General features: G+C 42.0%; 1 protein-coding gene across 6 annotated transcripts in view; it reads left to right on the top strand.

The window, feature by feature from the left end:
- si:zfos-2326c3.2 (traf2 and NCK-interacting protein kinase) overlaps positions 1-17,479 on the top strand; it is a 57,632-nt gene that overhangs the window by 21,353 nt on the left and 18,800 nt on the right. The window contains exons 10-18 of one of the 6 annotated variants that reach the window (XM_013275419.3): positions 422-594; positions 3,629-3,701; positions 4,100-4,226; positions 4,473-4,580; positions 4,831-4,959; positions 9,193-9,258; positions 12,814-13,131; positions 14,242-14,376; positions 16,129-16,266. In XM_013275419.3, coding sequence (XP_013130873.1) covers positions 422-594; positions 3,629-3,701; positions 4,100-4,226; positions 4,473-4,580; positions 4,831-4,959; positions 9,193-9,258; positions 12,814-13,131; positions 14,242-14,376; positions 16,129-16,266 — 1,267 coding nt within the window. Of the gene's footprint in view, positions 1-421; positions 595-3,628; positions 3,702-4,099; positions 4,227-4,472; positions 4,581-4,827; positions 4,960-9,192; positions 9,259-12,813; positions 13,132-14,241; positions 14,377-16,128; positions 16,267-17,479 lie in introns of all 6 variants that reach the window. The other 5 variants (XM_005456360.4, XM_013275421.3, XM_013275420.3 and 2 more) reach the window with 5 other exon arrangements.

Raw genomic sequence — 17,479 nt, 5'->3', positions numbered from 1 at the left:
ATAACGAAGCTTAAGCAAGTGGGTGAAACAATTTTGTTAGCATTACTTCCTAGCAACATCTGTAGCCAATAAAACATCTTCTCCCTTATCAGTTTGTATCAAACAGGTGTTGTTGTTTGCACTGTGCGTCTCATTTAACATGCTTATCATTTTTCAACTGCTTTTAGCAAATCTTTCTGTTGACCACCAGCTTTACAGCTGACCTCCATAACACAGCTGGCTGTTTAAAATGCAGAGTGCAGCTTAAAGTGTCGTGTTAGCAGTTCAGAAGAAATTAGTCTTTTAAATTAGTGATTTGGTTTAAAGAATTTTGTGTATTCACAGAAATGTGGAGGAGGTTAAGTGATACTTTGTTACGTTAGTGTGTTTGTTGTTAAGTCTGCTTGTAATGTTTTCACATTTGTCTGTATTTTGTCTGCAGGTCGAAGCGTTTCTTGACGTTCGTTGATAGTTGCCTGATCAAAAACCATCTGCATCGACCCACCACAGATGTCCTACTGAGACACGCCTTCATCAAAGACCTGGCTAACGAGAGACAAGTTCGCATCATGCTTAAAGATCACCTGGACCGAACCAGGAAGAAGCGAGAGAAAGGTCAGGGCAAATAAACGCAGTAAATTTAAGCCATAAATGGGCTATTGGCTGTTTTCCTGCTGTCTGTATACAGGGCGGTTGACAGTGACAGAAGCTAGGGATATTTTTCTGCTTATTGGCTGCTTCACATTTTCCAAAGTCATCCAGCGGGCCAGATCAGAGTCTTTGCTTGGCCACTTTTGTCCCTGGGCCTTGGGTTTGACACCGCTTCTCTACAGGGTTCACGGTTTAATTCCACGTAACACAAAGGCTGTCAAATCTGCACTACACTGCTAGAATCTGAAAGTCCTTTCAGTTGTCTTTAAGTGTCAGCGGTTTTTCAAAGTAAAATGTCTGATTGAATTTATCGCCATGTTTTAAAAATTGACTGTATCTTCTGGCTTTGAGCCCAGTCGTGGTGGATAACGCCGCACACTTGAGCTGAGAGTGTACCAGCTGCTCTCACGGCAGCAGCAGCTGTTTCGCTCAGGCTGCTCAGACAAACACAGCATTTTGCCTCATTTCTTGCCTGCTGTTTATGGAGATGTTTCATTTGGTTGCCATTTGGTACTTTTGCATATATTCTGCTTTGTTGTATCTTCATTCATTTTGTCAAAGCTTATGAAAACATATTCTGATGCTAACAGCGCCGGCGAGGCAGACGAGGAGAAGCGAGAGCGCAGCAGCAGGAGAATGTTAGGTCAGGCCAAAGGGAAGTCTCGGGCTGACCTTTGCTTTCCTTTTTCTGCTGCATTCTTTTATAACAATGTCTCGCACACAAAGATGGACGAATGAAGCGAGGACGAAGGGAACAAAAGGCATAGAAACAGACAAAAGAACAACAAATTAGGAATGTGTAACACGAGGAAGCAAGCTGTGAGACGTATAGTGTGAACGTAATTTATCCTCCTCTTACTCAGGATGAGCTGCATGTGCTGAATCACTGATGCCAAAATCTGCAGTCAGACGGTGAGAAAAACAGTCAGGACGGAGATATTTATGACTCGTCTCTTTGCTTTGTTCTCATGTCAGTATTCAGACGGTGTAAGTAATCCTCATAATATCTATTAGCTTTATTTTTCTTCATTTGGAAAAGTGAGAGAGAGAGAGAGAGAGACGCTGAGGGGAAGTAAGGAGGAAACGAATCACCATCTGGTTCTAATCTTCTGTTGGCTTATAACAACACTCTAATGACTGGTAGGCTTTCTGCTGTATGCGCTGTGTGTGTATGCAGTGTGTATAAGGCCACATTTGTGATTTAGTGTGTGTTTCTGTTCCCCTGTGCCCCTCCACAGTAATGAAATGTTGGTAGTATTACTGTGAAGAAAAAAAAACTTTGCAAGTTCTGCAAGAAAGGGGAAAAAAAAAGAAAATCAGTACCTCCGGATGTGATGCAAAAACGGATGTGTCATTCATCATACCCAGGAGTGTAGTTTGGACAAAGATGTCTGTGTTTTGGAAGATGAGTCACTCCAAAAAGAAATGATTCAAGTCCCACTTTACAGTCAGGAAAAACTAGGCCGTCCCCTCCAGTTCTTCCCGTGTCTTTCAGCTCCTTTGGAGCCCTTCAAGCATGACATCACCACCTTATAAAATATGCTTTTGCCCTGTTTGTTAACTAAAGTCAGTTTTGTCAGTCCTCCTTCTTTTCTGCTTTGAGCAAATCCACCTGTGTTGAGTTACCTTTTTGGCTTCTTAATGGCAACATATGGTGTGTCAAGTTGATGTTCAACCTACCCCGAGCTCCTATCACACCATATGGTGGCCAAATGTTGTTATAGGAAGCTGACTGGACCCATCTTCATGTACCCCTTGGAAGAGTGATTTATCTTAGTGCAGTGGATACAGTGTTCATGAAGGCGGTCCTGGTTAAAAATGAATTACACTGGGACAGTCGCATTTTTAAACATTTCCTCCCTGTGCTAACACATGCTTGCATGCATTGTTGCCGTGTGTCCCTTGATGAAAGGTGTATGTGGAAACGAGAGACACCTTTTAGATGGGGGAGCGCTCCTGTCCTGAAATCTGCTACAGCATAAAACTCTGCTCCTTCAGGCTTCCACAAAAGAAGCCTCTTTCATTTTTGCTGAATAACTTTGCCCACACTAGACTTTTGTGTGGCTTTGATAATGACAAACTTGCTACTGGCAGCAGACGATGAAGGGGGAAGAGGGTAGGGCATGGAGGAAATTTTAATGTAATAGCGGCTTGCTCACAAAGCCAGAAACACAGATGAGAATTCCCACCCCGGTGCTGACACATCAGAGGCGTTCACCCAAGACACCACCCGTGAGCGCATCGCATTTCTAACGTGTCACTTTACAATAGAGCGTACACTGCAGCGTGTGGATGCTGCGAAGATGGACTCATCAGAGTGTCTTCACTTTCTCTGCATCTGGGGCCGGATGCATGAAGGACTGGTGACTGACGTCATACAGTGGCTGTTTGTGCATTAAGTTATTTAAAATGGCTGAAAGACGAAGAAGCAAAAGTGAAAGTAATAAAGTCGCTCGGCGTAGAGAAAAGAAACTGTTTTATTTTGGAGTTTCAGTTCTGGAATCATAAAAAGAAGAATAATCTGAAGAGAAAGAGAACGAGGGCATCGGTGCTGCAAGTTCAAAGCAAAGGCGAAAAGGAGAAATGGTGTACCACTCGCGGCACACTATTACTCACAGCTACAGCAATTTATTTAAGCACCCACAATTACCAAAAAGAAAAAGAGGAAAAAGTTTCATGAGGTTCAGTACCTGTTAAATTATATGCCAGATGACTTAAACTGGAGATATTCATACAGATGTGCGTCTGTGTGCATCTGTAAACAGAACAAAATGTTCTGCGATATCAGCTGTTTGCCTAAAGGTGAGATTGTGTCTCAGCTTATTTTTCATCACCATCTTTTTTGGGTTTGACTCTGAAAAAGTGTGAAGTATCAGTGTGCATGTGGGAAAAAGCAGTACGTGTATTTAAATATCACCATGTTGGGTGCTGCACAGTAACATTTTACTGTATCTGCTCCTCCTCTCTTTCTCTCTTCTCTCTCCTTTTACTCCCTCAGAGGGCCCAGAGTATGAGTACAGTGGCAGTGAGGAAGAGGATGATGAGGTCACAGAAGAGGAAGGAGAACCCAGGTAAAGCTTTGTCCCGCCAGAAATAAAAGTGGGAGTTACTGCGTCATCCTTTGTGAATTAATAATCACGCCAAGCAACAAGCTGTCATGCACACATCATGCGTCTGCCATATAAACATGTAAACAATGATTTTTTTTTTTATTGTTATTAGGTCTTAAGTGATCATTATATACATTGCTACTGAGTCAGTACAGGCCATGCTTTATTATAAGTGCACAGACAGATGTTGTTGTCCCTGGATGTCACGTAGCAGATGGCTGTGCACAGAGCACGCACTCCTAGAGTGAGATTAATGTGTGTATTTTTGTTGCTGTGGCCACTTTCCCTTCGTCCTCACGTTAACTCGAGCACGTCACTCGCACTTGACTTAATGCCGCTCACGTGTCTCGCTCCATCAGCTCCATAGTGAATGTTCCCGGCGAATGGACGCTGAGACGGGAGTTTCTTCGACTGCAGACAGAAGATCACGAAGGCGGCAGAGACGGAGGGCGCGGAGGAGGTGGTGGAGGTCAGCGGGGACAACAGGTAGTTTGTTTTGTTCCGTGCAGTTTTGTCCACATGCATGTAAATTTTAGTAAGATGCAGAGAATTACATGTGATGCATTTATTATGAACAGGACATTACTTTACTGAACTATTTCACACTTAGCAGTTAGCTTTCAGTATCATGTCAGGGTCAGCTGGCACGCTGCTCAACAGTGGGTGAAGCCAAACATGAATCAGTTTTCATAGTTGTATTTTAACTGTGGTCATGTTGTATTTGACATCCAGGCGTTGCAGCAGCAGCTGGAAGAACAGGAGCGATACAAGCAGCAGATCCTGGCTGACAGACAGAGGAGGATCCAGCAGCAGCAAGAGCAACGGCAAAAGTTAGAGGATGTAAGTGGTGTATTTACAGTGGTTTCCATAGGATTCACTCAGCATTGACACATTAATAATAAAACTTTAAGAGCAAATATGATATTTTATTGGGTGTGACTAACTTCCTCTTTCACCTTCCACATATTGAGTCTTTAAACTGCGACCTTTGAGACTTTATGTAGTTTTACTGCAGGGAACAATGTCAGCATAAAGCCTTAATGTTTGTTAGGTTGATTAAAACAGTTCTCTTTGTTGTTGCCTGCAGCAGAGGCGACAGCTGACAGACTGTGCCTTTCAGTGGGGAGAGCTGCAGGAGGTCTTCCTTGGGGAGGAGTCTGAGCTCCATGACAACAGGATCTTAGTGGATGAGGGAAACAAGAGGAGCGACAGGAGACAGGTGAAGATGAACTTTTGACTTAGTATGCATGTATAAAAAGTTCCTCCAACTGCTACCGAGTCCACCGTAGGTGTAGTGGTGAATTTCCAAAGCTTAAGTTTTACAGCAGTGTTGTGATAACCTTACAGGAGAGCTGTTACATTCATTTGCAACTTTTTCATTTCATCCTTTACCTGAAGCGAGCCCTTTTTATCACTTCCTGAGCTCAAGATAGTTCAGTTTCCTAGGCGCAGATAATATTAGCAAAGCTAATATGGTAGCTAACCACAACTTAATGAAACTGTTTGATATATTTATCTTTAGTAGTTAAAATGGTTACCATTGTTGTTGGTACTTTCCAGAAAAGCTTGTTTGGGTTGTTAATATGATGTCGCTTGAGGAGAGGACAAAAGCTGAATGCGTGAAGGCAACCTGTGATTGGTTTAGCTGACCAAGCAGCTGTTGGATGAGCTGTAAAATGTGTCCCAGGCTCTCCCACCGTGGTCGTGTCTTTACCACCTTCTTCACCTGACAAGTTTTCCACCTGTGATGGTTTCCCGGGGTTTCAGATGAGTTTTAAAAAACTGATCAGAAGCAGCAGGCAGACACGCAGCAACTTTGTCTCTTTGTTTCTTTCATATTCACGTGCTCGGTTGTCTGATTAATTAAAACAAGCTCCTGAGGGGAAGATCGGGCTCCATAGCTGCTTAATGCTCCACTGTGTTCGTCACCTACCTGCTAACTTTGTCACCTGCCTGGTGCTGGATAAGTAGTCTACAGTGCATTAAACAGAGCCTTTTTTGCCAAAAACAGCTGCCTACTGAGATGGAAATGACGCTGATGAGGACTGTTGGGATGGAACAAAAGTGAAGAACTGCATAGTTATAAGTTACTTCTTGCTGAAATGTCTTCCCAGCAGGCTGACTGCTGCACATGTCCCTAATAACCCCTGTGTTTGAGACATAAAAGCCAACACAACAGCTGAACGTGTATATCTGAGTGATAGGAGCCCCTCAGAGTCTGACCTGGGTACCAAAACTGCTCTGACCTCCAACAGCTCAGATACTTATCACTAAAACATCTCATGTCTTTGTAGTTTGAGCAAAGTTATATAATGTCTGTGAGGTACCTGTCAGAGGAACTATCTTGTGACAGGTGAGTGCATGAAACACCAAGTGTGTGTGTTTTTGTGTGTGTGTGCACGCGGCATCTACATTTGGTTCAAGCTTTTTTCCTCAGAAACTAAAGCTGTGATGATGATGATGTGCACGGCACTGATAGCGGTTGCACCTGTCAGGCTTTGTCACCTGGGTGATAAAAACACTCCTTCAATGTAACAAAGCAGAAAAGAGGTTTTTTTGTCTGCGAAGTTTGAGTGATGAAGGACCTGGTGTAGTCTTCTCAGTTTTTGAGGACTTCCAGTTAACCGGCGCAGGTTAAGAATTAATGAACTTAAAAGAGGAGGTCTGTATTTGGACATCTTTTCACATTTCACAGTACCACTAAAAGTTTTGTGAATTATTTGGAGTTTGAATAAGTTCCAAAACATTTTTTCCCCTCCAAGACTGTTTTTCTCTCCCGCAAAGCTACAACATGAAAATGTTTCACCTCATCAAAACTCTTTTATTACATCACAGAAACCTGAGAACATGAGAATGACCTTTTCTGTGAGGCAGTGTTACAAAGTAACTGTAGCTATGTGTGTGTGTGTGTGTGTGCACACATTTAACAAAGTATGCTGAGACGGTGAACTGTCTTTATCAGTTTCAATCATTTTGAGCACAGACACAAAGAGACTTTTTACTGTTTTAGAAATTCATTTTTTACTCATTAATTTTGACACATGCTTAATGAATCTATTCCATACACCAGTGGGTTTCAATAGGTTTGTATTAACACTGCAGAGCAGCTTAGTGACGGGGTTTCTTCTGGTTGAAGATGCTGTATTTGAATGCTATTAATATCTGTCTTATTTTAGTGTGTGTGTGTGTGTGTGTGTGTGTGTGTGTGTGTGTGTGTGTGTGTGTGTGTGTGTGTGTGTGTGTGTGTGTGTGTGTGTGTGTGTCAGGGAGGTATCTGTACGTGTTAGTCTGATTACACAGATTACCTCAAAGTCATTAAGGTCAGCATGTGTAATGGATCTATCTGCTGCTTCATTAACTTTCACTGTATCTGTATTTAATTATGCGACAGCTTCAGTGAGCACATGATGTGATCTTGTATTAAGGTGAATAACACGTCTGCTGCAGTGCTCCTAATCATCTCACACATCGATTGATTTGGCACGTATTGCACGATGTATTTCAGTTCACTGTCAGTCGCTTCAAACTGTAGATGTTGCCTCTGGACAGAGAATACTCCAGGTGCTGTTACACAACCTTACTTTGTTATAAAGCCAATCTAAATGCTTTATGATTTCAAAAAGTCTGATTTCCCTTTAAAGAGTTGCAATGTGACATTTCTTACAGTACTGGTCAGGATGGGCTCCAGTTCTCACTGGATTAGTGGTGACGGTCACTTAAAAGGAGCTACAGCTGCAGCATGGCTCTGCTGACAGCCATGCTCGTTGGTCGGTTCGCTGTAGTTGGCAGTTTTGTTTAGACTGCTTTAATCGTGACTTCATGCTTTGAATCCACCTGTATCATCACCAAAAATTGGCATAGTTGTTTTTGGCCTTTTTTAACTTTTTATTGACAGATACAGTGAAGAAATGACAGGAAAGCAGAGGGAGAGAGAGAGACAGGAGAAGGCATACGGCAAAGGGTCGGACGCTCTCAGGCGTACGGCACGTGGTCGCCTGCTCAACGCACTGAGCTAAACTGGCACCCGTGTGTTTAACTGGATCTTCAATCATCATTCTGGCTGGCACACATTAAATACTATTCATTTATTTATTTATGAAAAAGAGCATTTTTAGGTTTGGGCTGCCAGCTACTATGGCTTAAACCTGAGTATAAAATGTTTGGTTTTTTTTGGCAAAATGTAGAATCAGCACAATATCCTTTATTTCTATTGATTGGTGACTTTCATCTAAGACCACCAGAAGGTCATAAACCACACACGAGGTCCAGATGACGTGTGTGAACAATACATTGAGTCGGTCACTTGAAGCTGGTTATAAAAGTGAGTCGGTGCCCACACAGTTCTCTTCTGTCACTTTTACAGCAGTAAGCTTGTTTGTAGGTGTAGGTGCCTAAAACTAAAATGATCTTTCTGTCAGTTGAACAGGAGATGATTTTATTGTGCAAATTACCAGTAACTGACCAGTTTAAATCAGATTAAGGTTTAAAATGTGCGTGACTGTGGTTGTGACTCCTTTGAGTGACAGCTGCGAGCTCTCTCTGAGGGTTCACCTCAGCCGTTTTCAGTCACACTTAACCTCGTGATCATGTTTGTGGCTTTAGTTGCTTTGGAGGACTTAACACATCCTTTCAGTCTAAATACAAACTCGTTTGTAATGTCACTGTGGCTTTGTTCATGTTTTTCTCTCGTCACGTGTATCACTGTAGAGTTCAGTGTAGCATGATTCTTGTCTCAGGTGTAATTAGTGCTTCCTTGTTAACATAGCTGTAATTAGTTTGTAGAATCATGGCCTCTGTTCTCACCCTGCAACGTTTTTGTCCTTGCACGTCCTCACAGTCGCACCATCGATTGCTCACAGATGAGGTGAGCTTCACCTTGAATCACTGCTCAGAGGGCACTTACGTTTGTCGTGCAGACATTTGATTTGTAATCAGGTTAAGCTGCCGTTTCAGCTTAAACCCTGTTGACTGTGACCCTTCGGATCAAAGCCCAGTGAACACAATTTGAAGCCAATGGTGCAATCACTGAAAATATTTACATAGATCAGATTTGATTAACCAGTGTAAATGCAAAAAAAATCCAGTTTGTGCTGCTTAGTTTTTTTCTCTTTTTGCAGAGAAATTCAAATGAGGTCATAATGAAATATTTAAAGTTGAGCGTGGCGGCTAAAAGCTTCGTGCCATCTTGCACACTCTGAATATTTTAGTTCCCACCTCCTCGAAACCTCAGAACATCTTAATTAAAGTGTGTGTGTGTGTGTGTGTGTGCGCGTATCTATGTGTACTTTTTTATTCTTATCCAGATCTACAAGAATACAATAACTGAGAGAAAATGATGTCTGAGTTATCAGAAGTTTGATTTTGAGGGTTAAACAACAAGTAATAGAGAAGATGGAATATGGTGGCTGTCTGTTCATGTGTGTGTGTGTGTGTGTGTGTGTGTCCTGAACAGGATCAGGCAGGCAGACAGTGGAGTGCCGATGTGTCAGTAAGGCCTCTGGACTCTGCGGCGGAGCAGGTAACAATCCTTCACTTCATATTTGTTCATATATTTGCTTGTTTACCTGTTACTCATATACGAGTGACAGCAGGTGAATTTTCTCTTGAAATATTCCAAATGTGAGACGATTCTTCATGTGGTCGATGAAAGCAAACAGCGTGCGAGTGTCCAGACTGCACCTCATGTCTCTTTTTCTCTTGCTTTCTTTCATAAGAAAATATAGAGACGGTGGATGTGTTGCATGTTGTTAGATGTGTTATAAACCTGGATTCTTTTATTTTCTAATAAAAGTGTCAACTGTTAACTTCTCTCATTTCTTATAGTTACAGCTTTTTTTTGTTTTTTATTCGTTGTTTTTTTCTTGTAGCCCGACAGTAAAATTGAAACCATTCAAAGACTTTTGTATTTATACTTGTATTTGTTTAAATCTGCTTATTTATTTGAGATGTGGTGACTTCTTAAGTAGAAATGCTCTGACATTTGAGATGAGGAAAAATGTGTAGCTGGCAAGAGAATAAAGTTTAACCCAAAGACTGAAATGCAGAGAGGGACAGTAGCTGGCTGCTGTTTGTGTCTCGGGTGGATGGAAGATGAAACGATGTGCGAGTGAAGGCAGATGAGAAGTCGAGTGGTGAAGCAGGGGGAGGGTGACAGACCTGTTTGTTCTGGTGAAGTTTATTATTTAAAGTTCTCAGTCAGAGATTAGAGGTTTTTAATTTTCAGTGTGAGACTACTGCAGGAATTCAGAGAAGTCTCTGAGAAATCACTGACTTACACTTTACTGTACCGATAGCATCAGTTCTCAGTTTAAAGCCAAACCTTATCACAGCTTGCCATCTCTTTTTGTTTTAAAAGGCTTTCCTCTCCATCTCTCTCTCTGCTGATCCCAGCACGCCTCCCATCCTCAGTCGGTCCTCCTTCCATCCATCCCTCTGTTCGCAGCATGGGACCTCTTTCACTTCCAGCAGCTCTCTTTAACTTGTCTTGGGATGATGCTATCTAACCTCAGCAGATGTTTCAACATAAACATTTTCAAAACATGGTTATTTTTCTAATGCTCATACTCTTAATCTCCTTCTTTAGTTCTAAAGCCGCACATCTCAGTGTTGTTATGATTTTGTGGTGTGATTAGACTTCTTCTTAATTTGTACTCCACCGCCTGCACTGACTGTTGGCATAATTACATTATACATGACCTTTTCTGATGTGAGAAGTACACATGTATTGTGTGTTTGGGTTGATCATTGTTCCTTCTTCAACAGTTCAGTCTGGCTTGGTGTTCGGTGAGTTTTTAGACTCCACAAACAGACAAACAGACCTTACCATGGCACTGAGTCAGGAAAGACTGCGTTTCGAGTGATCGTGGAGTCGGGTGTGGGTGACATGGTTAGGTTGGCAAAGCAAGAGTGGACAAACTGTGCTTGTGGGCAGGCAGATAGTAACGGAGACTGATGGTGGAGGCAGAGTGAGAGCAGGCAGGTGAAGGCTGCTTTTGTGCTGCAGGAGGGTGGAGGCTGAGCTGGGCACATGAGAGAAGTGAAGAGCTGAAAGTCAACTGAGTATAAGAGAGACTAGAAGCACTAAGGTGACTAAAGTGGGCAGCTATTAAGTTAAGTTAATTGCAGTTTTGAGCCCCAAATGTTCATACGAGTGAAGATTGGTTTTAGTGTCACTAACCACCGGCACAGAGCTGTGGAACATATACTGCAGGGTGAATTCACACTGGTTGGAGTGGTGCTGAGAGCAGGAGAGGATGAAGCTGTGACTTCAGCTCACAGGTGCAGAGCCGACAGAGGACAGAAGCAGAGTATGGCAGTCTGAGTTTTACTCATTTCCATCACTGTAAATCATTAAGAAACCATCGATTTCCTCTGTTGTCTGTGTTTGTTCTATTTTCTCTGTTCAGATGTTTATCTTGATTGAGGTTCATGTTTTAGAAAAAATCTTTTTTTATCTATAAAGATTATATATAGATCTGAAAATAGTGATTCTCTATTTTGTCTCTGTCTCACATTGTTGGACAGCAGACGGTGTGTTTGTAATGTTTCTGTGTGTAGGCCTTGTGTTCAAGTGCAGTTAAACAGGATTAGGAAACTATGCTGTGCATTCTGACTGCGGCTTCCATGTTGTTTCCTCATTCTCAAGAAAACTGCATTAAAGTGATTTAAAGCCGTTTTCCCTCGATGGCAGCAAATACCTGAGCTGCTGTAGTTGTTGTCTTAAACACAGAATGACTGGATGTCGTTGTTAAATTGTTCTCACCAATCTTGAAGCGATTTTTTTGAACCCAGCAGTCTTAACACTACTTACTTTCCCCGTGTTTCCCTTCTCTGTAATAAACCACTATAACAGTTCATGCTTTAATATTTCATATTCATTTTAATGTGACTAATGTGACTCTGGGCAAATCACACCAAAAAGCAGAGCGTGCAGTTTTAACAGATCTGATACTAAGTGTGCTGAAGGCCGACCTGCTCTAAATATGGCCAGCATACATAAATCCATCCAATGTTTTTGTAAAAAAATATATTTTTAATTCATGTTCCAGACAATATAAAATTCTTATTGGATGTGTTTAAGAAGTGAATAAGTTTATAGTTAAATACTGATGTGCTGACGACAGCATGGACTGATTTATTTACAGCTTCATTCCCGTCGCTGTGTTTGCTGTTTAATGAATGTTTTACCAGCTTGTGTTGTTGAAACTAGTTTAATAGGCCATGTGTGTGTTATATTTCTGTGCTGTATCTGTGGGCTGAGCCTGGGAGCGTCCTTTTCATCGGGTATGACATTTTCTAATGCACAGCTAACTTTTTACACAAAAATGACCTTTGTTACCCTCATAGTCTGCATATAGTTATATACCTTATATACTGTATTTGATACAGATGTACAGAGTTAGTTGTACATGAGTTGGAGTGGACCAAACCATGTAGCACTGATTAGTTAGCAAGGTGCATGGCCACATTTGGTGCAATATAAAATGGGATGTTACCACTGGATTGCTAAAATAAAGCTTAAAACTAAATTTTGTTAGCAAAGAAAATCAAAAGCCACGTCTTTAGTTTCTTTTACTACAATTGATTGCTAAGCATGACCATTGAAATTGTCGACTTAAAAGTGACCATTGTACAGTTAAAACACTTTATTTATTAAAAGACTTATTTTAAGTGTGCATATTAAGCCATTGGGCCATTTAAAAAAACATTACATGATCCAATTAAAGTCCACTCTGTCAGAAAAAGGGTTATTCAACATAAACTATGTGTACATTTAGCTGAAGTCCATTTGTCCCGCCATAATTGGCATTTGAGTAAAATCAGATTTTTCATGTTCATGGGGCATCTGCCACTTAAATCGCTTTAATTAACACTTACTAGTAGTTAAATGAGCAAAGATGGTGAGAAACGTTTCAGTTTTTCTCTTTGTTCGTGTAATTGTTACATTTGAATCTTCTAAGTAGCTTTGTAAACTGTTTGGGTGTTACTTTGTAACACAGTATACATGCAGTTTAAGAAGGACACTTCCAGGCTTGGTCAGTTTGTATTTCTGCTTTTCATGTTTGCTACATAGAGAGCAGTGGCTCCAAACCAGCTGCTTCAGCGTAAGGCCCAGCATTCGCAGTCTCGGCTACAGCCGCAAGCCAAGTCCCAGCCCCTGGCCCAGCATCAGCAGCCCTCAGCGGGCAGGAGATCCCACCGCACCCTGCCCAAGGACCAAACCCAACTCCTGTCCCTGCAACACGACCACAGACACAGGGAGAAAGAGCAGCAGAGGAAAAGAGAAATGCCTGTGGCAGCGCCCCACAAGCTAACAGCTAATAGCGGGAACACAGCTGCTGCTGCTGCCGCTGCCTCTCCCAGGCGCTCTCCAGTCAGTCAGAGCTCAGCGGTAAACCCTGCCCTCCTCAGCCTGCTAGCATCTTCATTTCTTCTACACCCTACCTGGTCTTTTTGTACTTTCTCTTCTTGCTCACCGGTGCGAATATCCTGCATTTTTTTTATTTGTTGTCCTAAGTGCAAACATTTCATTTCTGCAACGCTGTGATGATTTTATCAGCTTTGGCTTTGTTGCTTTTCATGTAAATGCATGATGACAGATGAAAGACTGTCTGTGGGGGGTGGAGGCTGAGGGTGCATGTGGTTTCTGGCCTCTATTCATATCATTGAAGCTAAACCACACAAGGAACATGAACATGAACCACTGGTGTTATTCACAGAAATATGTTCAGACAGTCACATGATCGTGGTGATTGAAAAACGTTTGTTTCTGCTCCTGATGTTATGTTAGACACACTCAAAACCACAAAATGAATTTCTGAACATGTGAAAATGTTGAAGCCTGAGCGCGTCGACAGGAGAACAGGTTGAAATAGTCAGGTCTTCATAGAGTCCGCCTTTCATGGCAGCTCTCTTTAGATTTCCTTTATTTTAACCTTTGGCTCTGTGTAATAAGAGAAAGAGACTATCCATAATGTGCTCTTCTCAGGAACACAGCTCAGGCTGCCATCCCCTCTTTAAATATTTTGCTTGTGAGGGGCAGCGAATCACAGGAAAGTTTTATTAAAAAAGGGTTGGGTTAAAGGGAAAGCTGTATATGTTAAACCAAGACGCCAGTATAAGATAGATGAGGATTATTTTGAACCAAGAATCATAGTTTGGTATAGTTATGTGGACAATTTCAGTGTGTATACTGTTAAAGAAAATAAACTTTGAAGTAAATCAAGACGATTTTTTCAACCACAATACTTAAGAATCAGTTTAATTTGCCCTTCTTCTTCCTGCACAGGCTGTTTTTGTCTCTTTAGTCACTTCTCATTAGAAACATTTTCACAGTATCAGAAATGGCATCTTTCAAAATGTCATACACCTCTCTGATAAAACTCATTCCAACCTTCATTCTAACCTCATTTAGATTAGCTTCCTAACCGGACGACTCTATCAGTCTTCATATATTTAAAAACAGACATAAACAAACTTAATCGTTTGTTTTATATTTTAGATGGACTTCCACGAATCAAACTTAGCCAAATTGCTTTTAGCTGCTGGTCTTCCTGGCCAGATGCACTCGAGGCTGGGCTCCGGAAGCAGCTCTAGTCCTTGTACCCCAGCCATGCAGAGAGCTCACTTCAACCAGGTATACAGCAGATGTGTCACATAGCTCATGCATGCAATTATCCAATTCTAACACTTTGGGCAAGGCTACAGTTGCACTGGAGAAAATGATGAATGGAGACTACTGTGTGATCAAAATTATTGCAATTAACTTTGAAAGGATCACTTCAACGATGGGGACCAAGTCTGGGGACCACTCAGGCAGTTGCTGTCTTCAAACTTTGGCGCATTAAGTTAGTGATAAAATGGCAACAAGACAGTCGGTCTGCTTTCAGTTTTGAGTTGGAAAGGGCAATAGTGCAGTTAATTAAGTCTGTTCCCATCAGACTTGTATTGTTGTATTTGAACCAGGGGAGGACTCACACAGCCAACGATGCACAATCTGCAGATCAAACGTGACCGTCTTAGACTGGGCCAGATCTAAAGGTGGCAAATGTACCAACAAGCAGACATAGCGCATTCATTTCACAAATAACCAGCATTTTATTAAGAGCAATGCAAGTTTGCCCATCCAAAATGAGGGCATGAATAATGTGTGCAGGTTTTCTGTTTTTCTCTCTGAAACATTGTGGCATTTAGAATAAATGTTTATAAGGGTGAGCTCTTCTGTTACACGTTGCTGAATCTGTGTGGTCCTGAGAAGAGAGACTCGGGTGGAGCGCAGCATTTGTTACAAACTATTCCTCCATGAAACCTCAAATCTGTGTCCAGCAGCTTAATGAAGATGCTGTTATTGTGCTGTGTACGTAAATGCTTGCATCTATGTTTTTCTGCAGTACGTGAAACTGAGCTTTGCACCAGGGCCTTGCTCTCTGAAGAAATGTTATGTGCATAGTTTGTTGGCTTTGCTACTGATGGTGCAGCTGTGATGAGCTGATAGAGAGGAACAGGAACACTCCTGAGTGATAAGATCAACCCTAACTTGACTGTCATTCATTGCGTCATTCACAGAACCTGCGGATCATGATGCTGTAAAACATGATACGTGTATAATAACTTGCAGATGGAAGTTTTAAAAACAGCATTTTGTGCTGTTGCATTTGGACACTTCAGTTCTGCTACGTTTCAATAAAATCAGTCTTATTGCAGAGGAGGAATATGTGGTGCAGCAGGACAAAGCCAAAGTTTGACGCATCCAGCCGTGACCATTAGGCACTCTTTCTGATCACAACTCTAATTCCAAATAAATGAACATTCCTAGCAGCAACTATCACACATGTTGGATGAAGATATGCTTCACTGTTAAATTTCAACAGTGTTCAGTAAATAACCTGCCACAAACCTTCGTAACTTGGGTTTTGATGGTGCAGATAATTTGCACTAGTTGCAACATGTTGACAGTCTGTCTACATTTATAAATGACATAGCAATTAATCGCAACCCTTTGCCAAACTACGAGAAAGTGACTCCCCTCAGTCCAAGTCAGACCAAGACCAGTTGCCTTATGTTGAAAAGTGGTCAACCAGAGGTTCAGGCTGCTGCACGCTCAAACTACTTTCAATTAACCCCAGACAGCAAAAACAAAATCGTCATCCAACTATTCATTCTCCCTGTGGAGGTGCTGGAGCCTATCCCAGGTACACCCCGAACAGGTCCCCAGAACGTCACAGGGCCTATTTACTCACAAACCTCTGGTGTTTCTTGGTCCCTCGGAGGTTGCCATCCTGTTTTTATTCGAGTGTGACTGAAGCCTAATATGGTCATTTCGTATAAATGCTAAATGCTCTCACAAGGTACTATTTAATCACTTTTTACATTTTTTTTTTTTTCCCAGAATGAAAATCTTCGCTCAAGTCGGGATGCCCCACACAGCAGCTCCATGTCAGACATGGCCATCTCCCCTTTGTCCCCGTTTTCCCCCATGTCCCCAACTGACAGTGTCTTCTGGGACTCTGTGGAGACTCCACCCAAAGTGAGTATCATCTGTTTTTAGTTTCCAGCTCCTTACTGGGTCACGGTGCCGGCAGATTTGATGATTGGCATGAACGAGACATCAATTCAAGTGATGCATTTTGTTTTTTCTGGCTCCCACCAAAAGAGGAAGTCTTTGTCGTGTCCCGCATCACATGAGCACAGGAGTGTGTGTGTGTGTGTGTGTGTGTGTTTGGGATCTTGTATTCTGATCAGTTGCCCAGCTAAGGAAGTGGTGCATTGAGCACGAGGTTGTTATGCTGCTGGCGTGTTTGTCGTCAGTCTTTTGTGTGTGCAGCAGATAGGAGGGGAGGAAGGGACTGTGTTTTACCTCGAGGTGTGTTGTGAAATGCCCCCAACTAAAATCATCTTTCTCACATTTACCGCGGCTCTCCCTGCTAAGTGATGTGCAGAGAAGTACAGAGTCGGTGTATTTACCAACAGAACACCATATGGGGTTGATGAAACAACTTATAAGTACTACAGAGACAGCAGGGGGGTGCAGTAAAGCTGTCTATTTGCTGTGTTATGTTGTTGATCTAACAGGAGACCATATGGTGCTTATAGAGAGAGCAGCTAATAAGTCAGTACACTTTCTTGCAGTGTGGTGACTTAAACAAAAGAGTGGCTGTGAAAACATTGGGTTAAAGAACACTACAGTGTGAGTTATGAGGCAGACATTAATGACTTTTCCTGCTGCCTGAATTCACATAGCGTACCACCTGAATAGTATTATGATTAAACTTAGAGGGCATTTTTATAAATCCCTACTAAATGTTTAGAAATGCTCTTAAAAAATATTTTAATAACCTTAAATTGAACATGTCTAGCACAGTAGTTGACGGGAAGCGATAGACACTGGTGCAGCTTAGTGTCTCTGTGGGTGTCTGCGCTTGTGCAGATGCAGGATGTGGGCAACTCGTGAGAAGGATGATAGGTATTTCCACAGCTCTCTTCCTGCATTCCTGGGTGTGTCTTCCTCTCTGTGACTTTGTCACTTGACCCAAGAGATGAGAGGTTAAAAGATTGCCAGCTGCATGACCGAAAAATACACACACACACACACACACACACACACACACACACACACACACACACACACACACACACACACACACACACACACAGTCGGATAATATTTCCACACTCTATGATTTGGACATGGCTTTGATGTGTTAAGAGGGGCAACATTGAAATGTTATGAAATAGCAAAG

The sequence above is a fragment of the Oreochromis niloticus genome, linkage group LG2 (genome assembly GCF_001858045.2).
Source record: "Oreochromis niloticus isolate F11D_XX linkage group LG2, O_niloticus_UMD_NMBU, whole genome shotgun sequence".
NCBI classification, from domain to species: Eukaryota; Metazoa; Chordata; class Actinopteri; order Cichliformes; family Cichlidae; genus Oreochromis; species Oreochromis niloticus.
The sequence above is the reverse complement of the archived record's forward strand: the minus strand, read 5'-3'. Positions and strand labels throughout refer to the sequence as shown.